Here is a 12,579-nt window from a genome sequence, read left to right on the forward strand (position 1 = left end):
TGGGCTGCACCTCACGGCTTGCAGGATCTTAGTTCCCAGACCAGGGATTGAACCTGTGCCCTCAACAGTAAAATCTCCATGTCCTAACCACTAGACCACCAGGAAAATCACCCCCCAACCATGTCGCCTGATGGGGACATGTGGTTGGCTTTGCGGGGCCTGTTCCCTAGCACACGACAGCTCCTCCCAGCCGCCAGATGACCTTCAGAGGAGCTCTCGTCTTTTCCTCCTCCCTCAATAGACATCCATATGTCCAAGGCGAAGCCAGTCTTTTGGGAACTCAGTCCAGCAGCACACTGAGAGTGAGAACTCAGAATTCAGACAGGAGGCAGGGCTCCAGAGCCTGCAGGGTGGAAGTGGGCACCACAGCCATCTAACAGCCCACTGACCTTGGGCAGCCTGCCCCAAGGATTGGTGGAGTCTGACCACATGTGGTCAGTGGTCACCATGCCCTGTGGTCATCAGGGCTGAGAGCAGCTGGCGGAATGGCCTGATGACCAGGAGGAGCTGGCCTCCCCCAAACCCCACTTTGTTTCTGGGAGGGATCACCTGCATGCCGTCCATGTGACCTTGGAGGGCAGACAGCGTTGTCCCTTTAGGGCAGGAGGCACAGGAACTGTTCTGCTTTCTAGCAAGCCTCTTGGAGACCAGGGGTGCTCCTCATGGCTGCCCCCCACCAAAGAATTCTCTGGATCATGTGAGCCCTGAGTGGCCTGGCCACGAGGGGAGGGACATCCTGGTGTAGGCAGCACCTCCGGGACAGTTAGTCAGCAGATCCCGAGGGCAGGGACAGGCCTTCCTCCATATGGCCACAGTGCGTGGTCAGCGCCTGTTTAGCAAATACTTGCCAGTGGAATGAATGCAGCCCACACTGCCCGTTCCAGACCCACTCTCTGCAGGGGAGGAAGTGAGCCATTTGTCCACGGAGGTCCTTTGTGCTGACTTGGTGGGTGTGGGCGGTGGCCCTGAGGGTCACTGGAGGCAGTTGTTGTGTGTGCCCCAGCTCGGAGCTTCTATACCACGGCGTTGATTTGGGGTGCTGGATGTTGGAGCTCTGCTGACCATAGCATGTCTTGGGCCATGGGGTCCTTCCCTCCACAGTCGCCCCACCTTCCACACTATGTCCCAGGACACACGGGCTGCTCGTCAAGGCTGCCGCCTCTGCCTGGGCCTGAGGTGGTTGGGGCAGTGGTAGTTGGCGCCTACGAGTGAGAGTAGATGCCGGTGCTCGTGGGATAGCAGGCAGGGTTGAAACCTGCAAAAGTAGGGCCTCTCATCTGACCTCTACCGTGAACCTCGGCTCCGATGCAGACACCCGCAAGCCCCCAGAGACACCAAGCAACTGTGCGTCCTTGTTCTAGAATTTCCCATCTCTCTGGGTGGCATCACCTGGAGAGGCACCCCTCCGCCTGCCCCCAGCGCACCCCTGCCCGCCTTCCGGTCCCTAGACCACAGCAACCCCAGTGCCCAGCCCACCGGTGCGTGCTCCCCGACTGTGGAGGGGTAATGGGGCAGTGATCCTGAGACTCTCGCTTCCCTTCTGCTTTTCTCTCCTGCCATCTGCCTTCCAGGGGACGTTCTCTTCCAGATGGCCGAAGTCCACAGGCAGATTCAGAATCAGCTGGAAGAAATGGTGAGTCGTAGCCTCCCAGGGAGGCCCGGGGAGGGAGGGGCAGCTGCAGGTGGGCTGGCGCTGTCGGAGGAAAGTGGAGGAGGTGAGCATGTGCCTCGCCGTGCGTCCCCTAGGGAGGCGTGTGCTGCTCTGGGTCACACTCGGGTCTGGGGCATACTCAGGGCCCAAGACAGAAGTCACATATGAAGGAGGTGACCATCGTGGGGCCTAGGGGTATACAGAAGGACCTGGGAGAGCAGGGCACAGGCCAGATGGGGTCTTACACTCAGCTGGCCACGAAGGCCAGGCTCCAGTTCAGCAGTCTCTCCCGGGGCCGCCTGTTTCCATGGGGCCACCAGGGTCATTGGCTCACAGGTCAGACAGGCTCCTCTCTCCCATGGGGGTACCCAGCGTCCTGGGCCCCTTGTCGTGGTGACCGGCCCCCTCTCCTAGGTGGCTCCCTCCCTCGGGGCGTACATCAGAGCTGACCTCTGTTTTCTCTCGGTACCAGCTGAAGTCTTTTCACAACGAGCTGCTCACACAGCTGGAGCAGAAGGTGGAGCTGGACTCCAGGTACCTGAGTGTAAGTAGCCCACCCGTTCCTGCTGGTCCACCTGCCCTGCTTGGGCTTTGTGTGAACACTTCTTCAGTCCAAGGGGTTTCCAGCTTCCTGTGAGCTCTGCATCCTGTAGTTTCCCGCAGCTCCTCTGACATTTCGTGCCCCTTTGAGACCAAACGTGACCCCTTGGTGGACTCCTGCATCAGATGTCCCACACGCCCTGGTCCTCTGCCCCTGCCTCTCAGCTGCTTTAGTAAAAACGGTGATGTGCAGTGGCCATCGTGTGGAACCTGCACGAGCTCCTCTGACCTGCTGTCACGAGTTTCCTTGTCCCGTCCCCTCCCCCAGGTTGACCAGAAGGGCGAGGGGCCTGGACTCCCGGTGCTCATTACACGAATTCACACCCTTCCCGCCCCGGGGTGGAAGAGGGAGGCCCAGCTGGCGGTCCCAGCCCTGATCTTTATCTCCAGGGTGCGCAGAGCTGAGGCCTCAGGTTTGCAGCCGCGCAAGCCCTGCCATCCACGGGCTTGGGCCTCCGTGGCCCTGTGGAGAGCGGGAGGGGCACGCTGGCCCACTGCCCACATTGTCTTGGCACTCGTTTCTCAGGCTGCCCTGAAGAAATACCAGACGGAGCAGAGGAGCAAAGGTGACGCGCTGGACAAGTGCCAAGCTGAGCTGAAGAAACTCCGCAAAAAGAGCCAAGGGAGCAAAAACCCCCAGAAGTACTCGGACAAGGAGCTGCAGGTAGGACCCGGCTGCACGTGCCGGGCGCCCTGCCTGCAGGGACACGCCGGAGGGCTCGGGCCCCTGTTATGGTGTCAGGACTCTCGGTCCTTTCAGAGAGCAGTGAAGGACAGGCCCTCCTGATGGATCAGACCCAGGCTCCACTCTCCTAGGGGATTTCCACTGGGGGTGCCCCACGTCCCAGAGCTGGCAGCCCTGTCCTGCAGCCTCGGTGGGTGCCATGGCTCTCTGCCAAAGGAGCAGAACCCACAGGGAACCTTCCTGCCTCAGAGAGAGACCTCAGACCGCTACTCCGATTGACTCACAAATGCCCACGCCCAGCGTGGGCTCAGAGCCTCCATCAGGCAGACACTGGCCCGTTCAGCATCTCAGGGGCCCTGCGGTGTGAGGCAGATGGCGCTACAGGACACAGGAGGGGCAGCCCTGGTTGCAGACATTGTGTGCTGGGGTGGGGGCAAGGAATTAGGACAGTGTGGCCTGTGACAGGCATGGCCCCGATACACCTGACTCACCAGAACCCCGCCGCCAGTTGACATACATCGGGCCCAGACGCTGTTCTCCAAGGTCGTGCGTCCGAGGAGGAGAAACAGGACAGCCACCCCCCCCAACCCGGTCAGCAGTGGAAGCGCTTCCTGGGCACAAGCATCGGGTGACCCCTGGGGTGGACCCCTCCGCTCCTAAAGCCCTGCTCTTCCTGCCGGCCATCAGGGCAGCAAGTCTGGTGGCACCACATACACCATCGGGGCCTCCCTGCATGGCATGCCCCCTGGTGCCGACACCACTGCCCTCAAGCACCTCTGGAGCCCTCCGAGGCCACGAGGCTGCTCCTGGCCACTTGAGTAAGGCGTGGACAAGCAGGCCCCCTGCTCCCCCGGAGCGGCCCGGCCTCTGTGCCTTCTGCGCCTGGGGCTCCTGGTGGAGAGGATGGGCAGGGGACGACAGCTAAGTACCGCAACCCACCATTTGGGAAGCAGCCACGCCTGCAGGGGAGTGGGCTTCTGCAGCCCCTTCCTCATGAGTTTCTCACGGAGTTGCAGTAATAACCCAGCTCCAGCCTTTCTGTAGCATCTTTCACTTTCCCAAACCCATCCCCACCCCTCTTCTCCACCTGCCCCTTAGTCTCCTGAGGGTGCTATTGCAGTGTTAATAGCCTGGGTTATTCCACTCAGGGGCGGGGTAGGGCTGTGTTCCACCCTGTCCCTCCCAGCGTCCAGCACAGGCTGCTCACGTGGTGACAGGCAGTACGTGACCTTGTTCCAGTTATCTTCTAAGGGCGGGAAGCAGAGCGGCAGTCCGAGGAGTGTTTCTTGTTCCCTGGTGACGCTGAACCTGAGAGGCCAGGCTGGGGGTCGTCAGAGTCCCTCACCCCATGTCTGTGCGGCAGGGGGCAGGCGCTTGGTGTGCTCTGAGCCGGTGGAAGGTACACCAGCTGCCCGTCTCGTGGACAGTTCTGGTCTACCTGGTGGCCTGTGGGGATGCCCAACCCACTCGGGCATCTGAGGGCCCCTCAGCACCTGGGGCTGTTCTTTCTGATCCTTGGAACCCTTGCGGACCTGGCCCAGGAGCCAGGCTCTGATGTCTGCTTTGAGGGGCTGGGAGGGCCCTGGGACCTTCTGGTGTGATAGCCCTTCCCTCCCCACCGTTTCCCCGGGAGGAGTGCCCGGCTGGCAGGGCAGGCGTGCTGAGTTGGCCCAGCCCTTCGCCTTGGCCAAGGTCCTGCGAGTCACAGAAAGCGGCTCATTAAAGACTCTTACTGAGGGAGGGCAGGACTCTGCTCTCCCCGTCTCTGTTTTTTAGAACGCCCCTCCACCTGCAGTGCTCCCACACAGGCCACCCAGTAGCAGATCAGCCGTGGGGGCAGCTCCATCCATCCAGACTGTAGTTCATGGCCCAGCCCTGGAGAGCCCGGCCTCACCTGGACCGCAGTGACCCGGCCGCTAGACGTGCCTGCTGCAAGCGGGTGTACTTGTGCACTGTCACCGAGTGGGGGTGGGTTCCGGACTGTGGACCCCTGGAGGTGGGGAAGGACCCCAGGCACTGGCGACCCCCTGCTCCCTCGGAGCCTCTGTGAGTCCCAGAGTCTCTGGCACCCTGGGGACCTTCACCAGGGTCTGGGCCATGTGTGGCCCAGTGGGCAGTATGTGCAGGTAGGGGTGATCCCGAGCCCCATGGCTGGCACAGGGCCCCCACCTGGGCATCTCCGAGCCACAGCCTGGGCTGACCTGAGCTGTGACACCCCTTGGCAGAGGAGATGGGACACCCAGACTGATGGAGTCTTGTGGCTCTGGTGTCCATCTGTGGGTGTGCGCCCAGGGCTCCCACAGGCAGGTGGCTCAGTGCTCCTGAGACAGGTGGGCTTGCCCGGGGCAATCCCTGGGGTCACCTGTGAGCCTTCTGGAGCCCCTGGCCCACTTGTTCCGCTTCTGACTAGAGCTCAGTGTGGACAGGACACTCACCAGGGAGGGTAGAGAGGCTTCTGGGCACCTGCCAGGCACAGGTCAGCCCTTGGAGCAGCCACATGCCTCCCCAAGGTGCCTCTGCTGCCGAGCGGCCCGTCTGCACTGAGCACTGAGGTGGGGCTGTACCCGCGGGTCACGCTCCACAGGTGGTGCCAGGGGAGACTGACCGCCAGTCAGCCTGTGACGGGTTCCCCGTGACGGGGACTGGGTCAGAGCCGGCCATCTTCAGGAACTGCTGGTAATTGAGACTGTGTTTTGGGATTTCCATGAAGAGAACTGATTTTAGGTCAGGAATTAGGCACTTAGAGGCATTTGGGGCGCAAATTAGGACGCGGGCTTCTTTCTAGAAGTAGGGAGCGCCCCAAGCGCTGACCACACGGCGAGGTCACGCTCCACACCTCTGTCACCGCCGGCTCACAGGCGCTGAAGTGCCACGGGGTGGTCGTGGAGGACGCGCTGCGTGTCTGACAGTGTGTGGCCACAGGCCTCGTCTGGCGCCGTCTCTGGCCTGGGGTCCTCCTCCCCAGGCGTGGGTGCATAGCTGTATTGTAGCCTGAGTGTCAGGTTCTCCAAGCTTCGAGGTGATTCTGATGGGCAGCTGGCCCCCGGCTGGTCGGCGGTCTCCGGGGCTTCTGACAGAAGGGTCTGGGCTGGGGTGTGGCTGTGCCATGAGCCGTCCCCGGTGAAGCCCTTTGGGAAGGTGGAGCTGGCCAGGCTCTGGGTGCACGTCCCCCTCACAGATCCTGCAGGACCTGGCCAAAGATTTCTTCCGTTTCTGTTTCCCTCGGCCCCACCCCCAGCCCAGCTCTGATTAGGTAGGAGTCCTCGGCCTCTGAGGGGCACCGTGACTGTTAGAAAACCCAGCAGTCAACGTGCCTTTGGGATTCACATTGGTGTGTGACGTGTGACCAGCAGGGGTCATGGGGACAGAGCGCGTCCTTCCCGCCCTTGTGCAGGCTCTGAGGGAGGGGCCACTGAGACCGCAGTGGAAAGGTGAGAGCCCAGGAAGAGAAGGCTGGAGGCAGATGGGTGGGCATAGATGTGGGGCAGGGTCACCCCCAGTGTGGGCCAAACCGGCTTCCTGAGTGCAGCGGGCCAGGGCCCTTGACCATCCCTGCCAGCCCAGCACCAGGTCCTTAGCAGCCTGGTCCTTGGAGCTGCTGACCCTGGCAGGCTCCTGCTGTCAGGAGGGCAGCACCCCAGTGGGGTGGGGGTTGCCGGGGGACCCAGAACTGCTGAGAGCCCCCCTTGCGTCCTGAGCCATCCTCCGCTCTCCCTCTCTGAGATGCTGAGAGCAGGGCCTCGGGTGTTCTGTTCTGTGGGGTGTGGGCTGTTGCCAGGGCCTGTGTTGACTGCAGCAGGCAGTTCCGGCAGTCGGCTCCCCCTCCCTGGGCTCAGACTGCGGTCTGAGAAAGGGGAGAGAGAGATTCGTTCTATTTAAAGGGATGTGTAATTAACAAAGCAAAAACAAAATAACCATAATTTAGATCTTCAAAAAAGATAATGGCAGAGGCTGGTCCCGATAACACATGATGTTTGACGGCAGTGGTTTAAGCCCCTTATGTGTCTGCTGTTCTTGTTATAAAGAGCTCTTCAGTGCGAAAGACATCTATGGACAAGACATCCCAGCAGTGGGATGTCTTCTTTACTTGGAGATAAGCAGAGGTCCTCTGGGTAAAGCAACTGAAAAGCCAGAGTATCCTCTTAGGGCTTCTGTGTCCCGAGATGGCATCATCTGCTCAGTCCTCCAGGGGACTCTGCCCCCCCGCCCCGTACCTACCCCCAGTTCCCCAGATTAAGCCCCCCCAGTGGGCTGCCTAGCTAGATAACACTGTGAGAAATCTGGAGCGACTTCTGCTTTCAGAGCTGGGAGGACTTTTGGGGGCAGCGCCAGGCACATGGCCCCTGTCTTTTTGCACTGAGAGGTGGGCACATAATAAGTGTGATACAGGAAAAGCGTTTTACTGGGCAGAACACATCTAGAGTGTTATTTAGACACATAATCATTGCGCCAGATACTAGTGAGGTGTGTTGTGTTTGTCTCTTTCCTGCTGAGTCTTTGAAATTGGGTGTGAGTTCCGTACCTGCGAAACCTCTGGGGTCACGTGAGGAGGGGCTGCCTAGTTGGGTGGTGACGTTGTGTCTCAGCCCCTGAGGAACCTGAGACCCAAAGGGTCCAGAGACTTGGCCACCCAGCAGGTGGGCACGGGAGCCCAGGTTCTGCCCTCCTCCAGGTCCCAGGGCGGCAAAGCAGACCCAGGTGGCATGGATCCCAGAAGCCACCGGGCTCCCCAGCAGCCACCGAAGCCCTTGGCTCAGGGTGCTCGCAGATTACTAAGACCCATCCCCTTGGGCCTCAAGGCCTTTGTCAGCGTGTCCAACCCACTGGTGTGGACCAAAGTGGCCTCACATTCTCTATTTGGTCACGGAACCCTTTGCCGATCTAGTGATGGTTGTGGGCCCCTTCTCAGGAAAATGGGCAGCCTGGGCCCCTGGGTCTGTGTCACCCGCGAGGGGCACTGCGCTCTCTGCCTGAGAATGTGCCCACAGCACGTGCCCCATACTGCTGACTGCTGGCTTTTCCGCCTGCTGGCCTATGGGAAGGAGGGCGCACTTGCCCTCTGCTCAGCCCTGGTCCCCAGCCCTGCTTGGAGCTCTTGTGCTTAAGAGAGATTCTTAACAGTCCGCTGAAACGAAGGCTGGCCATCCTGTTCTTGGCCTGGGCACAGGGTCCAAGGGTCCAGGAAAGCCACCGGCTGCCCCCAGAACGTACCCAGTGACCGGATGCAGCTGGGTGCATCCCATTCCGGCTGTTCCTTTCTGTCCATCACAGCTGCCGGGGTTCCCTCCTTGTCTCCTTGGAGTGATGGTCATGGGCAGTGACAGCTGAGGGCCAAGGGTCCCTCTGTCATTCCCCAGCTGCAGCGGTTAGGGACCGCATGGGAGAAATTTGGAGAAATGTGGGAAAGCTGGGTGGCCTATTGGGTGAGGGAGACCAGAGCCCCGGGTGTTTGCTAGAGCGCCCCTCCCCCGCTCTGAGTCACCAGGCCGCTTGCAGAGGAGACGTGTGTCCCAATCACTTTTGTCTTCTCGGATTACAGGTCTGTTCAGCCCAGGGTGACTAAGTGGGAGCGTTCCGTGGGTCTTAAATGCTTTCAGCTGGGTGTTTCTATAGTGCCGTCGCCATAGCACCCGCTAAGCCAGGAGCAGGGGTCGGGGGTGGGGAGTCAGGACGCTGGGAGCCTGGCCACGGTGCCCCCCTGTGGCGGGGACAGGCTCAGGCTATTTTCTGTGGCCTGTTTGGAACCCCTCAGGGCTGTCAGGTGAGGCACGTTCTGTCCTCTGCCCGTCCCAGAGAGTGCGGGCATTCCTGCGTGTTTGGGAATGTCCCCTGCCCACAGCGGCCAGTGTGGCCTGGGGTGTCCTCCTCTCCCGCCCTTTTGGATACGAAGCTCCTCACTTGGCCTAGATTTCTAGGGTCTGCCCTTCAAAGTGATGGCCTCTCTCCGCAAGGAGGCAGCTTTGGGGAAGGTCAGGAGGGCTGGCAGTTATTCCTTGACAGAAGTGGCAGCCTGGGTCCTGGCCGGATGCTGGGTGAGGAGGAAGGGTCAGCTCTCCTGGGCCGGGCACCCCAGCCAGGGCGACGTCTCTCCTGCCCCGTCCCGGGCAGGTGTGGTCCTGGAAAGACACTGCGTGGCTCCGGGAGCCCCCGGGTCCCTGCCTGAGACCTGAGCTGCTTCTGGCCAATCTTGGGGCTTGTTTGAATAAATGGAAATCTTAAAAATAAACCGCCGCTTCCTCCCCCGGCACGGGAGGCTGCCAGGCAGCTAATGAGGCCAGCACCCCGCGCCAGCTCGCCCGGAGCCAGTTTCTCTCCCCTCCAGGGAGTGGGAACATTGAGGTGAAAGACGTTACCGCAGCCTGAAAACCCAGAAACCGGCTGCAGGACGGATGGGACGCCGGGCGGTGAGAGGAGGAGCCGTCCTCAGCAGCGGGCTCGGGGCGGGTGGACCCGGGGGGCCCACGTCCCGGTTTACACCGCTGTCCTGGGGTGACCGCTCACGGAGGTGTCTTCCTCCGCCCCCAAAGTCTCTGCTTAGGTGACCGTGGGTGCCTCCCTTGGGCTTGCCTTCTCGAGGCTCTGTGCTGACTTCTCAGGGCCTCAGCCTCTCTTACCCAGTCACCCCACGCCCACCCTGCCTCCCGGGCCTGCCTGGCACTGGAGCGGCACCCCGGAGGGTGGGAGGTGGTGACCCCAGGGACCGGCTGGCTGCGGCTTTTACTAGAGTTAAACCCCAAAGTTCTCCTTCTAGAGCTTTGCAGAGACTCTGGAAGCCCCTTAGGGGGCTCTCAGGATCACAGCTGAGACCAGGTGCAGCCATGTACTTGAGAGCAGGCCAAGGGAGGCATCTTGGTTCAGGGCTGGTTGAAGCCTGCAGGGCCACACCGATGTTCCACTGTCCCCCGGAGTGGGTAGGACAGCCACGGAGGAGAGTGGGCGGAGGCCCTGGGGGGTTTCGGTCTAATGCCGGGTGCTATTTAGGTGATGGGACGTGGGCAGCAGGGGCCTGCATCAGTGTCCCCGTCTCTGAGCGAGCCCTGCCCCATCCAGGCCCTTGTGTCCAGCGGGTGTTCCCACCTTCAGGCCTCTTGTCCACATGGGGGCTTTGGGGTGTGAGCCAGCCCCTTGGTGGGCAGCATCTGAGGGGTCCTTTCACACAGCACAGCCTTGCCTGCTGTGGCACCCCACATCTGCAGACTCCCCCGCTTCCTAGAGGAGCCACTCTGCAGGCTGAGGGGCAGAGGCTGAAGGTCTGGGTGTGCACGGGTTTCACCACGTGGGGCTCGGGAGCAGGGAGGCGGGCTGGTGGAGGCAGCCAGCAGGGCTGCCCTGAGGGCCTCTCCCCTCCTGCTCGAACTTTGTCAGGCACACCTCGTGGCCTGGCTGGCCCTGCAGCTGCTCAGGAGGGCCAGGGCGGATTCCTCCGGGGTCGGGGAGTGGGCTGGCCACGTGGAGGCCCGTTTAAGCTCTCAGGGTGAGGAGAGTGGGGTTCAGTGTTGAAGGGAGGGTGGTCTGCACATGCAGCGGGGAGCAGGGTCCCTGTCCTGGTGAGAGTGCTGGACAGGCAGGCTCACACTGGCAGAGCCTTGAGCTGGGGACAGCGCTGGGGACGGCCCACACCCAGCAGGCGTTTGCCCTACAGCTGCACGCCGCTGCGAAGGGGGGACCAGGGAGGGGCCAGGAACAGCCTGCACTGCACCCACCCGGCTCTGCACCACCCACCCATGCTGAGTCAGAGCTGTGGGGGAGGCGGTGAGTCAGGCGGGGGAGGCCACCCCCTCGTGGCCCGGGTCTGCCCCTGCCAGAGGATGGGGCTTGATTCTGTGAAGGCTGGTCCCCTCGGCCGGCCGGCACGGTAGTGGGGGATCCCAGTTCAGGACAGAGGAGTCTGTGCCCCTTGTGGAGCGTGGAGTGGGCTTTGGGGAGAGAGGGGAGACAGGGAGGGGGCTGGAAGGCTCTCCTGCATCCCAGAGGCAGGGCCGCACATAGACGCGGGGGGCCTGCAGGCCTCCCTGGGACAGCTGCCCCGAGTCTTGCTGGGACTGTTACTGGAACTTTCCATCCTGCAGAACCAGAGCGTTCTGGTGTGCTGTAGCATCGAACTGTGCGCTCTGCCCACTCCCATGGGATTCGTGCGTGAACTAGTCATTTTTCAACGCACAGTGCCAGCTGAGCTGTCCTGATCTTCCGACTATCAGGATGGCTTTTATGGTTGGTGTCTGGGTCTGAGGGAGCTACCACACCAGCCTCACCGGGCAGTCTGCCACATGGTCCCTACACATGCAGCTGCCAGGGCACCAGGGGGCGGTGGCTCAGCGGGATAGTCTCTTGGCCAAAGTGAGTGGCCACACGGCCAAGCACCCACCCTGGTGGGCTGGCCGGGAGGTGTGCTCCGCCTCTGTGGGGCTGCTCAGAACGGGAGGTTGACGGGGTGTTGTCCCGTTGCGGGCTCATCTGCCTCTCCCACCCCCAGTACATCGATGCCATCAGCAACAAGCAGGGTGAGCTGGAGAGCTACGTGTCCGACGGCTACAAGACCGCCCTCACCGAGGAGAGGCGGAGGTTCTGCTTCCTGGTGGAGAAGCAGTGTGCCGTGGCCAAGAACTCCGCCGCCTACCACTCCAAGGTGGGTGCTTGCTCCACACGGGACTGGGCCCTCATTGGCAGAGACTGCCTCCCTGGGGAACACGGGGGCATGCCCCACCTTGAGCTGTGATGAGGGAACACTGTGCTGAATGTCCCGTGCATTTTCGATCTCCTCAGGAGGAGAGTTCTGGAAGGACAGTTACCAGGTCAAGGTTGCAGATGTTTTACAACTCCCAGTAGAAATTGCCAGGTGCTTTTTTTGAGAGCAATTACACCAGTAACTCAAGGTTTCCTGGTGGCTCTGACAGTAAAGAATCTGCTTGCAATGCAGGAGACCAGGGTTCAGTCCCTGGGTCAAGAAAATCCCTTGGAGAAAGGAATGGCAACCCACTCCAGTATTCTTGCCTAGAGAATTTCATGGACAGAGGAACCTGGCTAGCTACAGTCCATGGGATCGCAAAGAGTGGAACATGACTGAACAACACTTCAAGTTTCACTTTTCACATCAGTAGCCCACTGAGAGGGTCTTCTCCAGGGAGCAAGCTCCTTGGGAGGTGCTGCAGTACCAGCCCCTATAGAGGCCAGCTTAGCCCCCCAAGGCCAGCACGACCCGGAGTACACATCTCCCCTGAAAAAACGGATAGCTTCGGTGGGGCTTCTGTTCCCCGTAGTCCACAGGTAGGAACTGGAGTGGGGTCAGAGCTGTCAGCTGGAACATTCCAGAATGTTCTGAGAGCTTAGGTGTAGTTAGGCAGCCCTAGCCAACCAGGGAGACCCTCATTTGTGTCCTTTTTCCGTAAAGGTGTTCTGGGGGCAGCACCTCACACGTGTTTGATCTGACTCAGCTTCTGGTCCCCAGGCTGGCAGATGCCCTCAGCCTCCACGGAGAGGCTCCTGCCTGCCTGGGCCTGCCCGAGGGCCTGCTGCTGCCACAGGTGCAGCGCAAGGACAGTGATGGGCCTTGTGTCCTCTGCAGGGTCGGGGTGGGGCCACCCCGCCACGTGAGACTGCATTCAGGTCCTGTGCCTGGAGGACTGGCTGGCAGCGGGGAGGTGCT

General features: G+C 61.3%; 1 protein-coding gene across 1 annotated transcript in view; it reads left to right on the forward strand.

The window, feature by feature from the left end:
* Positions 1–12,579, forward strand: part of BAIAP2 (BAI1-associated protein 2) — a 53,319-nt gene that overhangs the window by 36,791 nt on the left and 3,949 nt on the right. Inside the window, exons 4-7 of the mRNA XM_010856302.1 lie at positions 1,572–1,633; positions 2,124–2,195; positions 2,778–2,915; positions 11,410–11,562. Of these exons, the coding sequence (XP_010854604.1) occupies positions 1,572–1,633; positions 2,124–2,195; positions 2,778–2,915; positions 11,410–11,562 (425 nt within the window). The remainder of the gene's footprint in view (positions 1–1,571; positions 1,634–2,123; positions 2,196–2,777; positions 2,916–11,409; positions 11,563–12,579) is intronic.

Source organism: Bison bison, unplaced genomic scaffold (assembly GCF_000754665.1).
Source record: "Bison bison bison isolate TAMUID 2011002044 unplaced genomic scaffold, Bison_UMD1.0 scf7180017864371, whole genome shotgun sequence".
Taxonomy (NCBI): domain Eukaryota; kingdom Metazoa; phylum Chordata; class Mammalia; order Artiodactyla; family Bovidae; genus Bison; species Bison bison.